Source organism: Scomber scombrus, chromosome 2 (assembly GCF_963691925.1).
Source record: "Scomber scombrus chromosome 2, fScoSco1.1, whole genome shotgun sequence".
Lineage (NCBI taxonomy): Eukaryota > Metazoa > Chordata > Actinopteri > Scombriformes > Scombridae > Scomber > Scomber scombrus.
Window position 1 is genome coordinate 25,100,018 of NC_084971.1, and position 22,612 is coordinate 25,122,629.

At 39.9% G+C, this 22,612-nt stretch overlaps 2 protein-coding genes across 2 annotated transcripts; one reads left to right on the top strand and one right to left on the bottom strand.

Moving 5' to 3' along the window:
• The first annotated feature begins 1,442 nt into the window (after positions 1 to 1,442).
• Positions 1,443 to 7,201, top strand: tma16 (translation machinery associated 16 homolog). The gene is made up of 7 exons (XM_062433421.1): positions 1,443 to 1,485; positions 1,635 to 1,738; positions 2,887 to 2,924; positions 3,016 to 3,100; positions 4,099 to 4,247; positions 4,346 to 4,388; positions 6,529 to 7,201. Exons 1-7 carry the CDS (start codon positions 1,483 to 1,485, stop codon positions 6,692 to 6,694), a joined length of 588 nt encoding a protein of 195 aa, XP_062289405.1. The 5' UTR covers positions 1,443 to 1,482; the 3' UTR covers positions 6,695 to 7,201.
• Positions 7,202 to 8,798: 1,597 nt separating this feature from the next.
• marchf1 (membrane-associated ring finger (C3HC4) 1) lies at positions 8,799 to 22,335 on the bottom strand. Its single transcript, XM_062426173.1, has 7 exons — positions 22,249 to 22,335; positions 14,957 to 15,007; positions 13,864 to 13,937; positions 12,174 to 12,968; positions 11,812 to 11,992; positions 11,468 to 11,612; positions 8,799 to 9,112 (listed from the first exon to the last, which is right to left on the bottom strand). Exons 1-7 carry the CDS (start codon positions 22,333 to 22,335, stop codon positions 8,799 to 8,801), a joined length of 1,647 nt encoding a protein of 548 aa, XP_062282157.1.
• Positions 22,336 to 22,612: the final 277 nt, after the last annotated feature.

The window sequence follows — 22,612 nt, forward strand, 5'->3', positions numbered from 1 at the left end:
GTGTTAGGATAGGAAGAGGGGGGTTTGGTAGTTGGTGTGTATAGATGTATATTTATTGTAGTGGGTTTGTTTATTCTGGGGAGGAGTAGATAGAGTGTACAGCAGTGGGATAAATATTATGTAAGTGTAGGCGGGTGATATTGTCTTGGGGGATTAGCTGGGAGATAATATATTTTTGTTAGTAAACCTGTGAGTGGAAACATCCAATTAAGCAGACCAGTGATGGGGGTATAAAAGGCGCCAGTTTCCATCTGTCCTTGTTGCTGGTCAGGTCTCATCGGTGATGCTGCCATGCCTGTACCATTGTATGTGTGTGTTATTTTGGGTGTTGGTGAATAAACAACCATGATTTGGTGCACCGTAACATCGCCTTTTGACTGCTCTTTTGCTGCATCGTCCAGCCGCTCAGGGTCAGTCTAACAATGACACTATAAATCGTTGCCTAACCACACTTATTGTGAAATATTGGCTATATGAACAATAAATGAATGAATAAAACTCACAGCTGAGCGTCACATTTGAAAGACTTGTTGATGCATTCATATAAAACATGTGCATCTTATTACAATTAAATTATAAGTCAGTAGTCTCCTTATTGAGCATTTATAAGCAGGAGGTTAAAATGTATAAACTGATGATGAATAAAATGCAGTAAAACACTGATGTAGTAATATAAAATATGTCATCATAAGAGAAGTTATGATTTCTACCATATTAATAATATAGCAGCAGTCAAGATATGCTACACTGACATTGTTTAGTTTTTAGATCAAACTGATAAATGAGATAAAAGAAATTGTTTGTTGGTTTTTGTATCATCTCTGGTGGCTGTAATGCACCTCTAAGCTGGTTTACCAACCGCAAATAAACACTGAAGGAGAATATATGGTTTGTGTTTCATTTGATCCATTGATATGCACAGTACTTTGATCACATCATTATTATTATTATTATTATTATTATTATTATTATTATTGTTGTTGTTGTTGTTGTTGATGTTGTTGTTGTTATTATTATTATTAGTAGTAGTAGTAGTTTCAATTTAATTAAATTCAAATTCATTATTTATCATTATTATTATCATTAGTAGTAGTAATTTAATTTAATTTGATTTAATTACATTATTTATTTGTCGTTATTAGTATTCTTATTATTATTAGTATTCGTTGTAGTAGTAGTAGTAGTAGTAGTAGTAGTAGTAATTTAATTTAATTATCTATTATTATTTTTAGTAGTAGTAGTAATGTATTTTAATTATTATCATTATTTATAATTTTCTATGTTTTTACTGTGAAAGTATTTGTTAAATTAACAGTGTTTCATATATATTCAAACATGTCTGGAGTATCTTTAATAAAAACTGAATTTGAGAGAAAATGAAAACAGGAACGGATCTTTCTCGGATTCAAACCCGGACATAATCTGGAGACGGACTAATCAACTTCCGGTCCAGTTGTCAACAACCACGCGTGATAAAATAAAATGGTGAGGCTGCATTACTGTTTCTATCTGTGTTTTAATGACTATAATTAACACGATTTTAAACATTAGCGTTAGTTTAAATAGTCGCTGAATCACCAACATCGTTTTAAATATTGTTTTAATGTTTTAATGTGATTTTATTTTATTTTCAGCCGAAAGTTCAGAAAGGAAAACCTCCTGCGAAGGTTGTTCATCCGTTCAGCAGGAAAGCTGCTTACTTAGCCCGAGAAGAAATCAGGCTGAAAAAGAAAGAAAGGTGAGCGGATGATGGTGTGATTGTACAGACTTAAAGGACCAGTTCACGGTTGTTTAAAGGCTGTCAGGAGCCCAGATTAACTTTAAAGCAGGTTGTTCTTGCTGTAATCATTCCTCCTGTTCATACTGACTATTATAAGATATGTGATGCACTTGACATAAAATCCAGAGTCCTCATTCTGTGTAAAACTGTATTTAATAGGTTCATGTGAAGCTAATATGAAGCTTCAGCCTTCCAAATGAGTCAAATCAAGGAGATATCTATAAAAGTTAATCTTTTTAGTGCCAACGTTCCTCCTTTTGCTATATATACACTATACTTCGACCACAGCTCATCAGGCAAACACAAAGAGAGAATTTGATACTAAAAATACTGTAAATGAAGCAGATCTCCACTTCTTGATGTGATTACCTCAGATAGCTGAAGCCTCATTTAAGCTTCAGATCAACTTTTAAATGACTGTGTGGACATATTGTGGATTTTATTCTCCATCACATTTAATGAATGATGTGGTTTCATTCTCTAATTGTTGATTGAAATCAGCATTTGTTTTGGAGTCATTGCTCAGCAGAAGTCCAAAGGGAGTCAGCTAACATTTGAATCTCAGCCTAAGCTCTCGATGACAAAAAGACACATTCAAATCTGATCCACCTAAAGTGCAGTAAGACATTTTTAAATAGTTAATCAATGTTTGGTTTTAATCTGGATGATTAGGAAACATGCAACGGCAATATTCAAAGACTCTTTATCCTGCAGACACAACAAATATTTTCTCAGTACACTGAAGTTTAGTTTTTATATTTTATATAATATTTTATAAATAATCTTAATTTTCTTTGTTTTGCTTCTAGAAAATTATATTTGATAGTGTTTTAATTATATGACCACTAAATATTGTAATTTTGGAAGGTCTGGCTCACATGAAGTCATTAAAGGAGATGCATTTTATGGAAGCTGATCTCTAAATGATGTGGAGGAAATGACCTTTAGTGCCAAAGAATAAAATGAGAGAGAAATACAAACTTGCTCTTATTTTGTTCTTTTATTGCATTTCAGGTAGCTGCATGTAAAACACATATGCCTTTTTAAAAACTCAGGAAATTAATTAAATGAACAACAACATCTTTCTTTTTTCTTTGATGCTGCAGGCAGAAAACTGACAAAGCCACACGTCTGAGCGGCACTGGTGAGCTGGTTTTCCATTCATCTATTTTTTTATGCTTTTTCGTGCTTACTTGAATGTTAAAAACTGTTAAATATCTCGTCCCGACACACAGGCGAGAAGCTGCTGTGGTTTCAGGGAGAGCTCGATCCGGAGAAGACAGCGTATACTAAAAAAGATGCTTGTGACATCATTGAAAGGTGAGAGTTTAATCAAAAGTTTAATCAAAGTACCCTTAAAGTGATACTGATACCAACTGAGTACCTCATTTGATACCCATTACACATTTAGTGCATTTGCTTTTATCCTGAGTAACAGGCGTTTAGTGTAGCCACACTTTAGAGCGTTTAGGTGACATCTTGGCTGCTCAACTGCTAAGCTCGCTAACTCACATTCAGCACGACTTCACCACAGATGGGTCGTAGCTCCCGTGGAGGTGGGCCAATCACATGTCGTATTAAATCAATGAACACTTGTGTTGATTGGCTGCGAGCAAGTCTGTACAAATAGTCATGTTTTATTACTAACTCTGGGTGCAAAAAGGATCGAGTGCAGGTATCTTTTGATGGGAGACGTTTCGATAATACTCAGTATCGATTTATTTTGGTCAATACCCAGCCCTACTTAACACCAGACGATTATTTTCATTACCGATTAAATCTGACAATTATTTTCTTACTTAAATGTCAGAACATAGTGAGAACTGCTATAATTTCTTAAACTGAAGCTTAATGTATTAATCCTGTAGCAGCTGCGTGTTGCGTTTTTGTTGTGAGGAATCATGATGTGAACGTTGTAATTTGTATGTATTTTAGAGCAATTGTTAATTTTATGGGTTTAGCTTCATTATTTTGACATGAATCAAGATGTTTTGTATTGTTTATTCTCACACTTATTGTTTATTCTCACATTACTGTACACGATAAGATTTCCAAAATCCACCACTATTGTTTTTTCCTGCTCAGTATTTTGTATAATTTTATGTTTATTCTACTTAAACCTACAATTTGACTATGTTTCTAGTGTTAAAGAAATGTTTTAACTCTGTGTCTGTTATTGTCAGGGTTTTTTGTTAAACACATTGTTCTCTATGTTTAAAGCATCACGGAGGAGTGGAGTAATTGGTGCATTCATATAAAGTACTACATCTGGTGTCTTAATGTTTGGTGAGCTTCAGCGTCTCTTGTGTGTGTTTCAGGTACCTGCAGAGATTCGATTCTGAACTGGAGCAGATCGAGCTGATGAACGGCATCAAAGGCCGACAGGGTCGTCTTCATGGCGCCAGAGAGGATGTCATCAAACAGACCATCGAGAGAGAGCGGGCGCAGTACGAGGGTGTCGGATTTGGTGAGTCCTCTTTATGAACACACACACACACAAACACACATACTCGGAGTTTTATGATTATGTTACAATGTTGTGTGTTTTCTTCTTCTCCTCCTCAGAGATCCCGGACATCATCAACGCAAAGAATCTGAAAACATTCAGGTTAGTGAAGTTGACTCTAATTCGGCTTTAATTCTTCAGTGTCCAGCTTGTTTGAAATGAGAAAGGGCCTAAAAATTACTCAACATCTGAGTTTTGACTGAATGTGATTACACAGATCATTTACACAGATCATTTATATTTTGAAGTTTTTTCTGTTTGCGTTAATCAGTAGCGAGAGGTGCGTCAGTCCTGCAAATGTAATTTTCAGTTTGCCAGTAGCAGTAAAAAAAAAAGTTCACACTAATCAAAGAAATGTGCTGATTTAAGAGTTGTTATTTCTGTAAGTTGACTTATAAAACCTGCACAGATACGTCAGTCTTTTCTGGCTCTGGCACAGACAATAATCTTGCCCACAATGCTCGGATTACATAAGACCTGCTTGAGTTTAGGGATGTGTATGTATGAGCCTGTTTTCATGGTCAGTTAATCGTCTGACCGAATAACTGAATATTAGCTGCATCCCGACATTCACAAAGGCGTCAAAAAATAACTTTCAGTTTTTAACTGCACAAACTTGTATTTATTTAAATGAAAATCAGCCTTAATTTCTTCACAGAAACACATTAAGTAAAAGAAAAAAATCTTACAACGTGGATTATCCTTTACAATCATGTTAGCAATGGGAGACGTAACGCTAGTTTTCTCTCAGACTTTTGTCACACTTTCGAGGAGCTGTTACAAATGTTGACTTACTAGTTTTGGTGATTACTGTCAGGTCCCTCTCCCTCAGTAACTGTCAGAGCAGACAGCAGCTTTTTCCCCGAGTACACAATAGCTCAACTCTGCTTCACATATTTCACACCTGACAAGATTATCCTTTACTTTCTGTAAGTTTTCCACGCTGGACTTTTATGTGGCTTCGTCTGCATCATGTTTCCTCCAGCCAGCCAGCTAGCTAGCAGGCTAACTTACAACCGAGTCAAAGTAGCCGTGAGTAAAAATTCACTCCGTGTCGGGTTCAACTTTAACACAAGGTAGAGGTGGTTTACAGAAGCTTAGAGCTCCTCCTAGTGGCTGAAATTGATAATTGCTTTCCAGTAGCTGTTAATGGATCCTTCATACTAGACTACATAGCTCAACTCTTGACTGGTACTGCCATGGTTTACCAGTACCAATCCAAGTACCTTTAAAGAAACACCAATACCAACTGAGTACTTATTTCGATACCCATCATGTGAATAGAAGCATTCAATGCTTAAAATACCACCACCCCACAGCTTATAAATGATTTGATTTTTTTTTTAAAGATTTTTTTCAGCATAGACACCTTTATTAAGCAGTAGACAGACAGGAAACATGGGAGAGAGAGGGGGGTGTGACATGCAGCAAAGGACCTCTGGTTGGGATTTGAACCGGGGTCAGCTGCGTATGTGGCATGCGCCCAAACACTCGACCACCTGCGCGCCAAATGATTTGATTTTTACACAAAATCTGATATTTTCATACACTTGCGTTGATTGGCTGAGAAAAAGTCCATACAATTAGTTTTCTAGTTCAGGTTGCAAAAAGGATCGATCACAGGTATCATTTGACAGGAGATGTTTCGATACCCAGCCCTACTGTTGATTAGAGTTTCTCAATTTAAAGAAATTCAAATGTCAGGTTCAACCTCAGAATAAGGCAGAGGTAGTTTAGTGGCTGTAATTGAAAATTGCTCTCAAGCAGCTTTTTTGCCTTTATTTGACAATGGGTGGCAGAAAGGCCGACAGTAAACAGGGAGAGAGTGAGGGGAATGACCTGCAGCAAAGGTCCCTTGCCACAATCGACCCAGGGAAGCTGCCTTTATGTTGCATGCACCATAACCACTCAGCTACCAAGGCGCCTCCAGCAGCTGTTAATGAACCCTTCATAATAGACTACAAGAGTTCAACTCTTGACTGAAGTCGATGTTAGACCTAGCGCAAGATTATTTGGTTATTCGGTTTTAATGACCCTTCCCTAGTTGAGTTACTGAAAAAAATCAGAGATGTGAGCGCCAATTCAGAGGTCTGAAAACAGGCCAGTGCAGCTCCTCCTTGTTCTTCTCTGTTTTTTAAATAAGTGGATTAGATAGAAAGAACTGACGTAACCTACAGTGTGGAAAGAGGACGAGCACATTCATGAACACAATGGATGATATATTTTGTTTTTGTCTCGACAGGGAGTGGACCGGAGATCTGAAGAAACTTCCAAACATTAAGCTGCGAAAGGTGTCAAACAAAGTTGCGGACACGGGTAAAGAAGGAGAGGAGAAAAACGAGGCAGAGGTGGAGGATGATGATGATGAAGAAGATTTGGACGATGAGCTGTTGGATGAGATGGACTGAAACTAAGACTCTGTGTGGGACAGCAGCCTCTAAATCTATGTTTTAAAATGTGGGACTGAAAGACAGACTGCTGAAAATACTTTTTGTACTCAGTGATAAAAAGTGTCTGTGACTGGTAAAAGTGCTGCTACTCCATTACTGTCCAGAAGATGGCACCAAAACCTCACAGTGGAAACTAAAATGTTACCAGTCTGCCCTCCTGTTGAGTCTCGTTACTGAGAAACTTCACACCAGCCAGTTGAGACGGGGGAGGATTGGGGGTCTACGTTCATTGTTTATTGCACAGATAAATATGCATTGAATGTAACCTGAATAATCCATTTGATCCAATCACATATAGAAAAAAAAGGTTTTGACAAAGATATTGAGTGTTCTCATGTTGTGGTGGATTTAAAACACAGAAAACTGAATTTTCCATGATGATGTGACACTGATTAAAAAAATTAAACCTGTAGAAAAGTGGAGTGAAGTGTAAAGTGTTGCTCACACAGCATCAGATCTAGTGAATAGACGTTAACGGATGGCAACCATGAAAGCTCTACTTACATCAGTGTATAAATAACGGGACCTTGCAGAGCAGGACCACATAAAGCTGCAAAACGCCAACAACTGGGCTACTCGAGAGTCGCTATTTTTAAGGAATATTTAAAACTTTTCTATGATAGTGAATAACAATCTTTTGAAACATTGATTTTAGATCTTTGAGCTAAAGATAGTGTTTAAATAATTGTATCTCAGCTTATAACATCTGACTCTTTGGTGTCTGAAGACCTGATTGTCTCAAATAAAAGAGATTAAAGGCCTCAGTATGCTTCAAACGAGGCGTTTGTCAGAGCTTCTGAGGCCACATGGGGAAAAAAACCTCAGCTGAGTGACACAGAAAGTTTCAGCAAAAAGAAAGTTGGACCAGGCTCAAATTTTTGTGGTTCACGTAAACGTTATCACAGCAGAGCATGAAATGATGCCGCTGCGATAAATTTCCAGAGCAAAATACTGAATCATGTTACAAACCACTGTGCAGCGTTGGAGTGTCTGACAGACCTTCCAACTCCTGAATCCGGTTCTCAAAGTGGACTTCCTGGGTCGTGTTTCGTAGTGTCACTGGTACTTGAAGCCAACACGCCCCTGCCACTGTAGTTTTTTTTTTTTTTCAAACTCAGGGTTTTTTGTGGCCTTAATTTCCTTTGGCAGAATCGAGCGGGCTGCGTCAGACAATTTTTTGTAACTTTCCAAATCAAGAATCTAACAACTGAGCTCACGTCAGCAGCGACCGGCCAGCGGTCAATTTCACACAAAAAAAAAGCGATGTAGTGCTTACAGACAAATCACACACAGTGCCAACGCCCCGTTTCAGAGATGGATGTTTCTTTTGATAAGACATCAAAATGTATGCTAGAGGGAACTTATTTCATCTTGCGTGTTGCAAATTTGGGGAAACAGGCTCCAGGAGTGTCGAGGTGAGAAAAGAAAGCGGTGAAACTTCTCTCTCAAGCTCTTTTTTTTTCATCCACACAAATACTTCAGTTCCTTTTTTGTGTGTGCAGATTAGAGCGACGTCTTTAGAAAGCCTTCAAGGAAAGACTATAAGTACATTTAATCGGTCTCCCCCCTCTATGACAGCAGCTGAGTTTGGCCTTTCAGACTCGGTCAGACAAAGTAGTTCGTTTGAAGCGTACTGACAGCTTTTAGTTAATAGCGTCCACTGGGTGTTCACACCTCTAAACTCTTATCAGTGCAGTTTGAGGAAGTGCATACAGAATTTAAAACTGTCAACATCACCACATGACGACAGTCTTTATAAGCTTCTCTCGCTGATGGCTTTATTTTCCTTTCATCTCCTCGCTCTGGCCCGCTCTTCCTTACTCTGCACCGTTGCATCACTGCAGCCCTTTTACATGTATAACGTTCCTTGATCAGTGAAGGACTGGATTGGCATTTTTTGCTGTGAATCCGTCCGTTGTGTCTGAAAAACATCAGTGATCACAGGAGCTGAGAAGAACAACACACTAAAACACTATGAGTCTAACTCACTCTGCGCTCACACCAGCTTGTGTTGTCACGTGAGCAGGGTGTGAATCGGGTCTCTGAGCGGGAGGAGAATTCGTCAGACGGGGTTTTGTTCGGGCGCCACCGCTGCCTCCACTGACATGTCCGAGTCCTGCGGCTCTGGATCCGGGGCCGGGCTGACGGGAACTTCCAGGGTTTCGTGCCTGCCGTTGGTCAGAGCGCTGGGCCGGGCCTGAGAGTTGTGCAGGTTTTTCTCGGGGCAGTTCTGCACAGTGATGATGCGGTTGAAGGCCTTGAGGCGGCGCCACAGCTGCAGGTAGATCTTACACTGGATGTACATGAAGATGAGGCCGCCGGTGAAGCCGATGGCCACCACAATCAGCTTGGTCCAGAAGGGCCACTCCAGTATACCTGAATACACACACACACACACACACACACACACACACACACACACACACACACACACACACACACACAGAGTGGCTATGAGGCAGGCTGCAGGCTGCAGGCTGCGTGGTGGATCATGATGGCTGGTGTGTGCAGAGCTGTGCTTACCATTTGGCGTATAGTACTTCAGTAAAGAAACTCTCCATAATTCCTCTGCAATCAAGAGTGAGTGTAATTTTTCTTTATTTCTATAATTTCTGTAAAATTCAAATTTTTTTATAATACGCTATGAATTTAGATTATACCATGACCACTGAAAAACTGGATTCTGGTTGGATGGAAAGTGTAGGTTCACTTTGGGAAAGTCTCAGATAAGTGTGGGAGAGAGGGATAGAGAAGTGAGCTAACAGTGTCTGTGTCGGGATGGGGAGGGAGAGTTTTAATACTGTTGTGTAGCAAGATTCAGCACTATCCTTTACTCTTATAAATCGAGTTATTTTCAAGAGAAGAGAGCTCTCAGAAAATAATCTCCATCTCTCCTGATTTTAAAATGTATAAAGATTTTAAAAACCTTGTGAACACTATCCTGTTTAGCTGGGTGTTGCCTGGCAACATGAACAGCAGGGATACTGTGGCCCAGTAGCTACATTTTATAACATGTGCAACAGAAAAGGAAGATCACAATTAGTTTTATAAGTATTTTAATTAATTATATTTTATAATTTGGTGACATTTGCATTTTGTTGGTAAGTGACCATGGTATAAGTGGAATAATACCCGCCAAGGTATAAGTTCCATGATTGTAATTGATTTTGCAAAGGTAGACCACCTAACACGTCAATCAGGACTTATGTCAGGTATTATTAATTATGACTCATAACGTTTATATATAATATATGTATATATATATATAAAGTGTCATCTATGTTTTCTGCCATTATAGACTATGATCACAGCACAACACACCACCACTGAACACAACAATGAAAGCACTGAGGGGTCAAACAATGATGTAAACAGCAACAAACTAGAATAAAATTTAAACAAATGTGTGAATCAGACTGTAACCAGAAGATCTGGTTTTATTTATAAATGACCAAGTTTCAATCAGAAAGGAACATACTGGTGGTTTTACATGTTCTAGCCCATTAAACCACAAATCGTATATATATATGTCACTGTACTGAAACCAGCTTTCGACTTCCAGCCTTACTTTCCAGACACTGGTTTCAGTTTTTGTCAGTGTAGTATGCAAAACGGTTTGCATAGAAACTTGTCTCATCAGTCCTGTGTTATTTATTAAATATGCAGTTTCATCTCATGGTAAGGAGATTATTAGCTGAGACTGCACTGAAAACCTTGCCGGCACATTCTTGTCCCTGTGATGAACTCTGAGTATTGACATGACGTCTGTTTTCCAACATACTGTAGCTCTTGAATTTTTACTCAAATCTTGGTTGTCACAGTTTCTGTATATTCACCAGCGTTTTCAAGACACACCTTCCATAACTGGATTACCATGTGATGAGACTACTTCGATATAAAAACATGGGTAAGATGAATGATCTATGTCGAACAAAAAAGTCTTCCAAGTAAGATGACTTTACTTGAAGGCAGGTGATAAAGTTGGCTTGTAATTACACAACGTATATTTAATTAATTAAATTAAAGTCCCAATTCTACATTTCATACATTATAGGTTGCAGGTCACAACATACGTAATATACAAATCAGTGTTGATATATATAATAAAGAGATTTTTCAAGATGTAACAGTTACTTTATTTCAAAGCTGATTCACATCATTGTCTTATTTTAACACTAGCTTCTGTTAGTTATGAGAAAATGACTATTATGTGATATAAATCCTTGAATTTATCATCAGGTTAATCTAAGTAAAATTATCAATTTGAATTGATTAATTTGACTTTGATAATGTGCATTTATTCAAGCATATTGAGGTTGTCTAAAACCAGCGTCTTTACTCTAGAACCAGACAACTAACGCACAGAGGACTGAAGGACTTACACACAAACAAAGACTCTTCACTGGTTTTACTAGATTTAGACAACACACAGAAAATGTATCTTCACAACCACATAACCAGAGTGAGACAGGTGCAGAGATCCCCAGATGAAAATATAAAGGTACCCCTGTGGAGTTTTTGGTTTTAGATGCAGGTTTTTTTTAGGTTGAAAATGCCTTCAACATTTAAATGTCATACATAAGGATACTCACAATGCCTTCAGGGGAAAAGGTGAGAAAGAAAACACGGTTTCACACTATAAACTCCCCATGGTACCGTTACGTTGTCATGGATCATGAAACTGTCTCTGCATGTCTGGTTTGTGAAAGGGAAGGGGGAGAAAATACTGACCATTCTTCCCGAGTCGGATCTCTTCAGCAGTTCTCTTGACCAGAACGTACACTGACCACACTATACACACTATCGCTATCAGGTGAAACATTACTGAACAGAAGATCTTTCTCCTCTCGCCATTTGTCATGTGTAGCCTCTCCCACTGAAAGACAAGAAGATGGAGGGGAGGCAAGACGACAACTCATGAAGAAGTAGGGGTTGAAGGGAGACAGGGAGAGACAGAGATGGTGTTCATTAGTACATCTTGACAGTCCTGACTGGAGGTAAAAGCCCAACTCACCACCTTAAAAAAAAGTTGTGTGTGTGTGTGTGTGTCTCAGTGTGTGTATGTGTGTGTGTACCTTCCGCAAAGGTTTGAGCTTTGTCTCCATAATGAAGTCGAATTTGCAAAGTTCACAGCAGCGTGTGTCTGAGGATTTGATCCACTGGTTGAGACAGGCCGGATGGACGAAACTCAGGCTCCCCGTACATCGACAAGGCATAATCAGCGGGCACTCGTCATCCCCCTCACAGTGGCAGATCCTACACACACACACACACACACACACACACACACACACACACACACACACACAACAGCAGAAGTCAGAGATTTATGGATTGTCTCTTGTTCTCTCTCTCTGTAAATGTTTTGCACCTCTGACTTTTTTGATTAAACATAATGAAGTAATGAACACACGGAGGCTCTCAGACGCTCACTGACCTGCAGACCTCCAGCTCGGAGTCGTCAGAGCAGTGCTGCGGCATGCTACCGTTCACACTGCATTGTTTCTGTGGTATGGGCACAGACATGTCCCCGTTCCCTGACCCTTTTTCCTGGTATCGTTTGGTGATGAGCTCCTCGCCGTCCTCTGCCAGTGAGGAGCTGCCCCCCGGGCATACCTTGTGGCCTTTGCAGCTCTTCTCCTTATCTCTGCTCTGTGATCCTTCCTTCTGTGACACCTGGCCGTCTGTCTTCGAGCCCCTGCCGCTGTGCCGCTTCTTAAGCCCTCCGCTGTCTTCCACCGGAGGCTGACTCTCCTTCCCTTCGTCCGAGCCCACCGACTGCAGCTCCATATCTGCTTTGTCTTCCCTTCCTTTGCTTCCGCTGCGGCGGCGCGCTCTCCGGGCTTTCTCCTTGCTCCAGCTGCGGGCCTCACGCTGCGCCTCGTCCTCAGAGGTGGAGTCTGGGTGGGGGGCACCTGAGCCACGGAGGCGAGGTGGGAGCTCCCTCCGGTTCTTGATTGAGCGCTGCCTCTTCTCCCCCCTCTCACTGCGGTCTGAGCTGGGGCTGCGGTCACTGCGGTCCGTCTGCTCCGGTTTGACTTTGGTCTCCACGCAGTCAAAGGCGGTGCAGCTGCCCCTCTTGCGGCGGTGACGACGCTTCACCTGCTTCTTCTGGGCCTGAGCCGACGAGCCCAGAGTGGTGTTGGTGACTGTCATCACAGCTGTGGTTGTGTGCTTGCTGGATTTGAACAACTCAGAAGCATCCTCCGCTAAGCGGGTTAGTTGGCCAGAACTGGACACACACACACACACACACACACACACACACACACACACACACACACACACACACACACACACACACACACAGATGGACACACATGAAAACAAGGATAAATGAGATGGAAAAGACACAAATGTGACGACATTAACAAAACAAATGGGCTGAAAGTGGAGGCACTTCAAGTAATTTGGCTTAATTTGCCCATCTCTGATTTCTGCCTCCTCCACTCCATTACAATGAATGTGACTTGAATCTTATTAGTGGTGCTCACAGCATAAAAAAAACCCATTTAACAATTTAAAGACAGAGACAGAAATCTGTGTGGCCAGATAAAATATCACCAGAGGTAAAATACATTTCTTATAATTTGAGTGTACTGGTCCCTTTAACTCTTACTGGCCAGTATCCTCTGGAGCCAATTAATATCAGTAGTTAACAATTATTTAGTGAATATGTAATGATTTGTACATGGTTAAATGACAAACAGAGTTTCAAACACTCACATACAGTACACACATATATCACATGTCCATACTGCCATCAACCACAGCCTCCTTACATCCTTTGACCATAGTGCTGAGACTGTCAGCGTGGGTATAATAAGTATGAAAGATCCCATTTCTGCAATGAACCATTTTCCTCTCACTGATCACGCTTATGGGGGCATCTTGGTATTTCAGCATCCATTTTAATTTAGTTATGCCTTTGAGGTGCAGCAGGCCATACTGATTCTGTCTCCCACTCATCTGAGCTTTAAACTGCCCATGTTTATATCACAGAAGGAACTGTGCTGATGCCTGAGACGTGGGTGTGTGCAGCTACTCAAGGAACAGAAAAGCAATAATAGTTGTCCTTCAGTCTTGCACTTTCTGTCCATGTAACTACAATTCAGAACAATGTTTACCTGCATATGTCCTGAGAAGACGGGGTGACTGATGTCCTTGAAGCTGTAGTTAGCCCGATTGTAGAGTTGCTGGCCTGCAACAACCAACAGACTCAAGTTATGTCCCACATCGCTATGCCAGCTAATAATCACTGATTTATCGTCTTTACACACTTTCAAATGTACACATAATCAAAATAATGATTCATATATTTAATAAGTGATGTATTTTAAACCTATATTATGTTAAAGCTACATTATTCAGCTTTTCTGGCCACCAGGGCAGAAGAAGTCCAAAACTAGCTAATGAGCACTCAGCCCTGACCCAGTGTTTTGAAGTTGTTGCTAAAATGTCGGCAAACAGCTGCCAACATTAGCAGTTATTTTAAGTTTTTATTGGGAACATATTCACTTTTCTTTGAAGTCCTAATTGGTCTATGTCATCTCCTGAGTATCTGAGTCACTAGCTGCTTTATGTCTGACTTTTTTCATTTGCTAATTTCTAACTTCTAATTTGTATTTATCTTCTTTTATCTTTGGTTAATCTCAGCTTCACTGCTAAAAAAAAGCACTGAGCGAGTGAGACATACTGTACACACTATACATTTATATGCTGTTAAACCAAAATGATAAACTATAAGAGGCTGTTTTTCATAGTCTTTCACTGTTGTCGTCTTAATGTCGACCTTGTTATTGCTTTCTGTCACAGATATCTTTGCTTTGGTACCTTACTGCCTTTGCTTTGTCTCTCAAAGCACTTTGTAAGCTCTGTTTTTAAAGGTGCTGTATAAATAAAGTTTATATAATATCAGTGAAGCTGTTCAGCTACAGGGAATGGTGTTCAGCGGGTCACTGTGAGCGACCCCTCCACATATGATTTATTGTTAATTTAAATAAATTGTTAGTTTAAAAAATAACAATTACTGGAGCTGTAAGTATAATTTAGTGTTTCACAAGTCAAACAACAGTGTACTATGAAGTAACCTCACGTTGATTTATTAGCATTAGCACATTCTTGCACATCAGAGTCGGCTTGGATAAACAATGCTAACATAAAGTATGCGCTATGACCTTGATATTGGCCCTTTAAAGCTCTCTGATATTCAGCCGTTACCTTGGAGATGTTGCTGGATCGACTCCCTGAGCGCCCAGGGGCTTTCCTCCCCTGCAGGGAGATGGAGAGACAGAAAATCATTACTGCATGCCCAAGAACACAGAGAAGTATGTGATGCATTAATGGCACATGATACCAGTGTAACCTGAAGTGTTTAAACCAGCACTTTATCAGGCACACAAGACCAGAAAAAATAAATATATTAAAACAATATTTCACTGCAGTCACATCACTACAGCAGCTGAGGGCCTGTTCATCATAGTGTAATCTACGGTTGGGCTGCAACATCATTACACATGTTAATATACATGTTTTTGGTTAATTAATCAGTTGTTTAGTCTATAAAATATTTGTTTTAAAGTGAAATACACATCACAAGTTATCAAAGCCTAAGATATCTTCAAATGTCTTGTTATGTCCGGTTAAGAGTTTACTAAGCAGCTTTTAACGTGTTATATAGTATTAGTCAGTCGTAATTTCATCCTGTGCTGTGTTGACTGGTTGAAATCCAGCATCAAGAGTCAATCATGGCCATGTGTCCTTGTTATTTGACCTGAGCTAAAGCCAGCCCAATCCTCTTACCTGGCTATAAGTGCAGAAGATGCCGCCCTGCAATGTGTCTCTATTTAAAGACAACTTAAAGCACTTTTTCGAGCGCTTCCTTGAACGCTGATTGACTTGAACTCAACAGTTAGACCTTGACATCAACCATCAGACGTTGACCTCATTCACTGACTACCAGTTAACCGCCGTGTGTAGGAGTAACCAAGCACTGAGCACTCAGATGTGCATTTAAACCACAGCGAAAAAAATCCTACCAAGATATTTTCCAGTCGCAAACACACTCTCAAACCTGTTCACTTTATATTACTTTTAACACAATCTCATATCACAGTATTGATTTAAATCATGATTTAGGAGATTTTCTGGATTTAATTAAAAAAAATATATATATATATATATATTATTAATTAATAAAATAAACATGCAGGATTTTACATTTCTGGGTATCCAGCAAAGAAAATACCTGACAAATCAAAGTACTTTGTCCACTGAAATGCGAAAATTATATAAGATGTTACATTGCCAAAACAATCCTGCTCCCACGCCTATTACACCACCAACTGATATGAAAAGAATGGCTACTGAGGCATAAACATTATGGCAAATTTAAATCAACTATCAGTACTCTATTTAAGCTGTATCTCTGTGTGTTTTAAAACTTTAAATACATGCACACACATTGATTGTACTGTTACTGCAAGGATTTGGTTCATATACTACTAAACAACTTTAATTTCTAATGATTTCAGGACCTTAAATCATCTAAATCTCTGCAGCAGTTGTCTGACCAGTGAATTCCTACTAACACTTTATTCTTTCGAGGTTGGGAAAGCTATAGTTATAACATTATTTTCTGGGCACTGGTGCTTTTATTTGCTGTTTGAATGTGCCGTTAGAGACATAAAACACGAGGAGAGAGAAGAGTATGCCATACATCAAAGGGTCGAAGGTTGAATCAAACCGTTGCAGTTGTGGTTATGTGCAATGCAAAATAAACCACAGACCCAGAAACTACTGGGTTTCTAAAACAGAAGTACAGAGAAAGAAGAATGGATCACAACAAGAAATACTAATCAAATATATATTTTTTTCTCCTGTCCTCACAAAATCTACTTTCCCTTCACCTGTGGGCTCATAATCAGACTGTCTTTCCATTTTAACAACACCTCCGAGACACAGGCGTCAATTTAAAGGTTTGGAAACAGGATATTTCACTCTCAGCCACACACACACACACACGCACAGCTGATGCTACTGGCAGCCAGCTACATTATGTGACTAAATACATCTTGTGCCAGAAACAGGACACACACCTCCAGTCCCAGCTGCCGTTACTGTGGATATCAGCTGTGTTATGTGCTATGTGTGTAAATTAAATTAGTATTTGACGAGCAGGAAAGAAAATCTACCAACTGTCTCTGTGTTGGAATGAAAATAAACGGAAGAAAAAAAAAAGTGAAGAGATATGTCGTAGTCGTATATTCTCAGAATTCAGTCCAAAAATAATCTCTACTAAAATACTCCACAGCTCTAGAGGTCTTGACAATAATAGGTTAATTTTCTGTCATTTTATAGACAAAAGTGTTACATTTAAATTTATAATATACAAATTGTTTTAAGTCATGCTAAAGTTCTTATTTTATATAGGTTTAAAACTATGAAAGTTGCTGCTTTCATAAGAAGAAGCTCATAAGCGTTACGTATCTTCCGGGATATTTAAAGGATTCAAAGTTGATGTCTGTTGTGTCCCACGTGGGCGGCCTCTTTATACATAATTTTGACTTGACAAACGGAGCGTGTGCGTGTTACCAGCCCACACACACGTGTGGCACAGTTGTGGGTAGACAAATTAGTGCAATAAATAAGAGACGTTGACAAGTTGAAGACTGCATCATCTAAGCTGATCAGGGGATTTGCTGATAGCCTTATTTAAATTAGTAGTCTTCTGTGGAGTCTAAAGCAACAACCTCGCCTGGGTGTTAGAGGAGATGGGCACATGTAAGTACCTGTGGTGTGAGGCGCATGTGTGTGCAAGGACAGACCAGTCACTCGTTATGAGTCATGAAATCAAAGAGAAATCATTTGCCAATATATCACATTAATAGATTTCTGACAACAAATCAATCCAGTGTCCAGTTTTATTTTCATGACTCCATATTTTCATAACATGGTTAGAAAATCATAAATAAATAAATAAATAAAAGCCTTCGATTTTGATGGTAACTCTTGTGTAAGTGAGCTCAGGACTGCTCAGGAGATTTAGCATTAGCATAGCTTGAATTAGTTTTTTGTTTTTTTTCCACCAGATGCAGATGTTGCACCTCAGTTCTCTATTCTGCAAATCAGTATTTTGAGTCAATGTCACGTTCACATTAACTGCTATTAATAAAAGTGTAATTATACAATGCTCACGGAGAAGCATACACATTGACATTGACACTGTTTACAGCTGTGACTAAAGCACCCTCACTCAATGATGGACCAATATAAAAATTGTCATTGTTGTCCCCATTAGTCATTTAGACACAAAAAGATGGGAAAATTGAGTCCAGGTTGACAAACTACCAAAATTCACACTTTTAACACTTGAGAAAGTTCCCTTTTAGGTAAAGAACAGAAAATGTGTGATTAACTTAAGAATAATTGAGATTAACTATTTAAATCGACTGACAGCCCTAAAATGTACATAAAATGTTCATGACTAAATTCTGTCATTGTCAGATCATGTCCAAAAGCATGAGTATAAGCAGCTGAACACTATTATAATCACAGCTATATACCAAAGTCAAAGCTGTGCATGAAGCTGACATCAATATTTATTTATCTATTTTAATGGTAACTGCATGGTCAGTTATTGTTTTAAAGTAATTTTAGGGTTTTTGGAGGACACCTTTGACAGAGATAAGCTAGCTGTTTCCCCCTGCTTCTAGTCTTCGTGCTAACCTAGGCTAACCACATCTGCACCAATCTGAGCACAATAAGCTCAGGAAAACAGGCCTCCCCACCACACACCTCACCACCTTCTACAGGGGCACCATGGAGAGTGTTCTGACCTACAGCTTCACCTCCTGGTTCGGGTGCTGCAATGCACAGGACAAGAAGCAGCTCAACAGACTGGTCAAGACAGCCAGCAAAATCATCTGTGCCCCACTACCCTGCCTGATGGAGCTATACCGGCAACGCTGCATTAGCAGAGCCACCTCCATCATCATGGACCCACTCCACCCTATCTCCCTACCTTCCTACCATATCTTCTCCCTTTTGCCATCAGGGAGAAGATACAGAAGCATCAACTGCAAAACCAGCAGGAAGCTGAACAGCTTCTTTCAACAGGCCGTAAGGCTTATTAATGGACTGTCCCCCCTCCCCATATACACAACCACACACACTCTAATCCTTGACAACTAGTCACCTGTCAAGTCAAGAGACTGAACGCACTACCTGCACTTTGTGAGAACGGACTTTTTAACTAGTGAGATTTTGCACAGACGTACTTTGATTGATTTTATTTCTATTTATTATTTTCCTATTAGGATGTTTATTATTCTATTGATGTTTTTACTTGCACTGGGGTCACTGATTGAGAATCAGAATTTCATTCTTTTGTGTATGCAAAGGCACAGTGAAAATGACAATAAACTTGAACTTAATGGCATCCGCTAATTTAAATTGGTTCTAATGGGACAACGTCACAAGCTACTTTTTAGATGCTCTGCCATGTCGCTGTAGTTTAAACATAATTTCAATTATCTCTTGCTGTCGTACAGGAGGAACACATATACAAAAAATGGATTTGGTTCAGATCTCATTAGAGGAAACATGCAAAAACACAGACATGAGGAGAAAAGATGAAACATTAAATTCACTATATGGCAGCGGAGAGCGTAGCAGCATCAGGAGGACAGAGTAGACTGACTCAATGTACAACACACGAGCGCTGCATTCATTCCTGATCAGGCCTCACTAAAACATCTGTAGAGGAGCAGCTTCCAACCTACAGGTTCACACTAAATAAACTGCAAATGTTTCAAAAAGAGTAAAATAATGAATGCTTTAACTCAAAAAGCTGGTCAGGAAAGTGGGTCAACAAGTCAGTCTTGTACACAGCAGATAAAGCGCCTTCATAAGACCAAGTTCCTGTGTGTGTTTTCATCTCTAAAGATTTTCATCTCCTCCTTGTGCAAGAAGAACTTCTATCTAAAGTGAGTTACTGTTAGCAGCCTGACCGGCGAACACCTGCATCTGTCAACTTGTAACTGCCTCTTTAAGAGCAGCACTAGCAAAGGGTCTAACACACAGGCCTAAAATCACAGGATTAGAAATAATAAAACACACATAGTTCCTCCCTGCTGGAAGTGTTAATAACTAATAAAATGTCGTTCCAGAGCGAACATCCTGCTGTCACTTACCTGAGCACCTGCTCCTCTGCCGACACTCTGACTCTGATGCTCAGCAGAGACTTTGGTGAGTCTATGAGTGGACATGTGCAGGTTTCTACAGAGGAGATTAAGTGATGTAGCATGGACCGAGGGCTATATTTTGGTTCTGTACTCTGGCTCGGGATCAAAACCACCTACTGCCACATTTAGACAACCAACAGTGAAGCTGCAGCTGTACTCTTTATATTTGGTCATGACATGTTTTACACAATCTCAGCTGTAAAGGACCAGAACACCTGGTTTTAAAATAGTAAGTATTTCTTTATAACAGGAAATATTTGTGAATCAATTAAAAACAGGATTGAGTTGTTGTGGTTTGATCTGACTGATGGTCTCTATGGTAACATTTTACAGATACAAATACAAACCAATGGATGCCTGGAAAATATGTAAGTAGATATATGAAAGTATGTTTTGCTACACTGTGATTTGTAGAAAATGGGTAATGGGCTCGGGTCGGGTTGGTGAGGGTTGATTATGTACAATATTTAACTGGATAGTGATTGGCCGGTGAGTCCAGTCCCAGAACATGCACGCAGCACACTTTCATACACATCCTGAATGACAGGCACACAGAGGGGGCTGGTAAAAAGACAGTTTATGGATTTTTTGACTGTCCACTGATGCAGCGGCCCACCGGGGATTGTCCCAGTATGAACACCACTTCCTGCAAATGGACGGTATTCTATTTGCGCCTTTCTAGTCTTCAAAACCATTCGAAGTGCTTTACACTAGATGTCAACATTCACCCATTCACACATTCATACACTGATGGTAAAGGCTGCCATGCAAGATACGAACCTGCTCATTAGAACGCACACACACACACACACACACACACACACACACTGATGACACAGGCTTCAGGAGCAATTTGGGGTCCAGTATCTTGCCCAATGACAGTTCAACATGTGGACCAGAGGTGCACACTATTGAAATGAAAATAAGTATGGTCTATGCTCTAACATTATCAGTACCCTGGAATGAGGAGAGAGTTGGGAAAAATGCTATACTGTTTCCAAAATCACTCCCTCTTTTACCTTGAGTTGGGTTGGGAGAGTGGGTAAAAACAAGTGAATTTAAAGTACTCGAGTATTTTAACATTAATTGTTAGACTCACGATGGACAGCTAAATTTTTTAATAAAACTGATGTGGCAGAACCACAGAGATATCATCTTTTTAATTCCACACGTTCTTCTTCCTTGGCGCCTGCATTACCCACAATACAACTCAACTTGATTTACTGGACCGTACAGATTTAGGTGTGTTATTCCAGCAGCAGCTAATGTAGCCTTGAGCCGCTACCTTTAAGCAGTGATGAGAAGTGGGCTACAGAGGCCTTGTTTCTAACTCCACACCCTCACATTTCTTTTTATTTTCAAACCTGTAGTCCGACGTGACTCAAGCAGCTACCTCTACAATGCTTTTTTCACATTAGCAGTCGTACTCCCAAAGACCTACAAACAAACTGATAACTGGTAAAATCGGTGGAATTCCCCTTTAAAGGACATGGATACAGCACTTTTGGTTAATTGGTAAATAATTTACAGCTTTTACTTTATTTGGATAGTTTTTAACGGTAGTGGACCTTTATTATCTTATATAACCTTATTAATGTCACACTCCGTCTCTCGCTCCTCATTTCCTGTCATCTCTCTAAAAAATAAATTAAAAAATAAATAAAAGCAGAGTCAAACCCCCAAGTGAGGGAACAGTGATAAAAGGCTGCTGAGTACATCTGTACTGAACGTGTGAGTGACTGAGTGAGTTGAAAAGAGTGGAGGCTGACACACACACACACACACACACACACACACACACACACACACACACTTTTGGGGTATTTACATAGACATACATACATTTCCTGGAGATGTATCCAAACCCTTACCCACTGATCGAAAGAAACAGCCTTTAACCAATTGGGGACACGACTTTTAACCCATATTGCAAAAGCTGTCCCAAATCAGCTGGTTTTAAGTCTGGTTTGTGTCCTCGAAAGTGGCTGAAGTCACACGCGCACACACACACACACACACACACACACACACACACACACACACACACACACACACACACACACACACACACACACACAGATACCCCTACAATTCCCACTATAGTCCTCATGATAAATGTTCAAGGACCAATCAGAAAATGTCTCCCTGACAACGAAAACAACTTAGCTGGGATCTTAAATCTTTGTTTTATGACCGACTTAAAACTATTTTTTACTTTATTCAACACTTCAGAGGAAAGAGACGGAGTTAAAGGGGTCAAAAACTCACCTCGTTCTTGTCTTTGGAGCGAGAAGTGCTCTTGCTGTTGCTGGCTGTCTCCCTGGCCGGAACCACAGTTATCTGTTGTACTGGCATCTTGCTGTTTCCAGGCAACGCTCCAGTGTTACTCCCACAGCATTCCCAGTACGCCACACCTTCCCGTCCTCTGAATCACGTTCCTGCGTCTGATCCGCTGTCCCATCAGCAAGAAAAGGGAATGGCGCTCCAGGATCGCTCTCCTTTATCAGCCCAATCTTGATCGTCAAGGGGGAGCTGAGATGGAACTGGATCAGGTCACCGTGGCAACAGTGAGACAGCTCTGGAGATGGTGGGGTGTGAGGTCGTCATGACGACTGGGAAACTACTGAACAGT

Coding starts and splice junctions, on each gene's coding strand:
- marchf1 (XM_062426173.1), bottom strand. CDS start 22,335: ATGCCAGTACAACAGATAACTGTGGTTCCGGCCAGGGAGACAGCCAGC. Junction 11,993..12,173: donor TCCGAGCTGGAGGTCTGCAG/GTCAGTGAGCGT, acceptor GTGTGTGTGTAG/GATCTGCCACTGTGAGGGGG. Junction 11,613..11,811: donor AGCTCAAACCTTTGCGGAAG/GTACACACACAC, acceptor CTTGTCTTTCAG/TGGGAGAGGCTACACATGAC.
- tma16 (XM_062433421.1), top strand. Junction 1,739..2,886: donor AGGCTGAAAAAGAAAGAAAG/GTGAGCGGATGA, acceptor TTGATGCTGCAG/GCAGAAAACTGACAAAGCCA. Junction 2,925..3,015: donor CACACGTCTGAGCGGCACTG/GTGAGCTGGTTT, acceptor CCCGACACACAG/GCGAGAAGCTGCTGTGGTTT.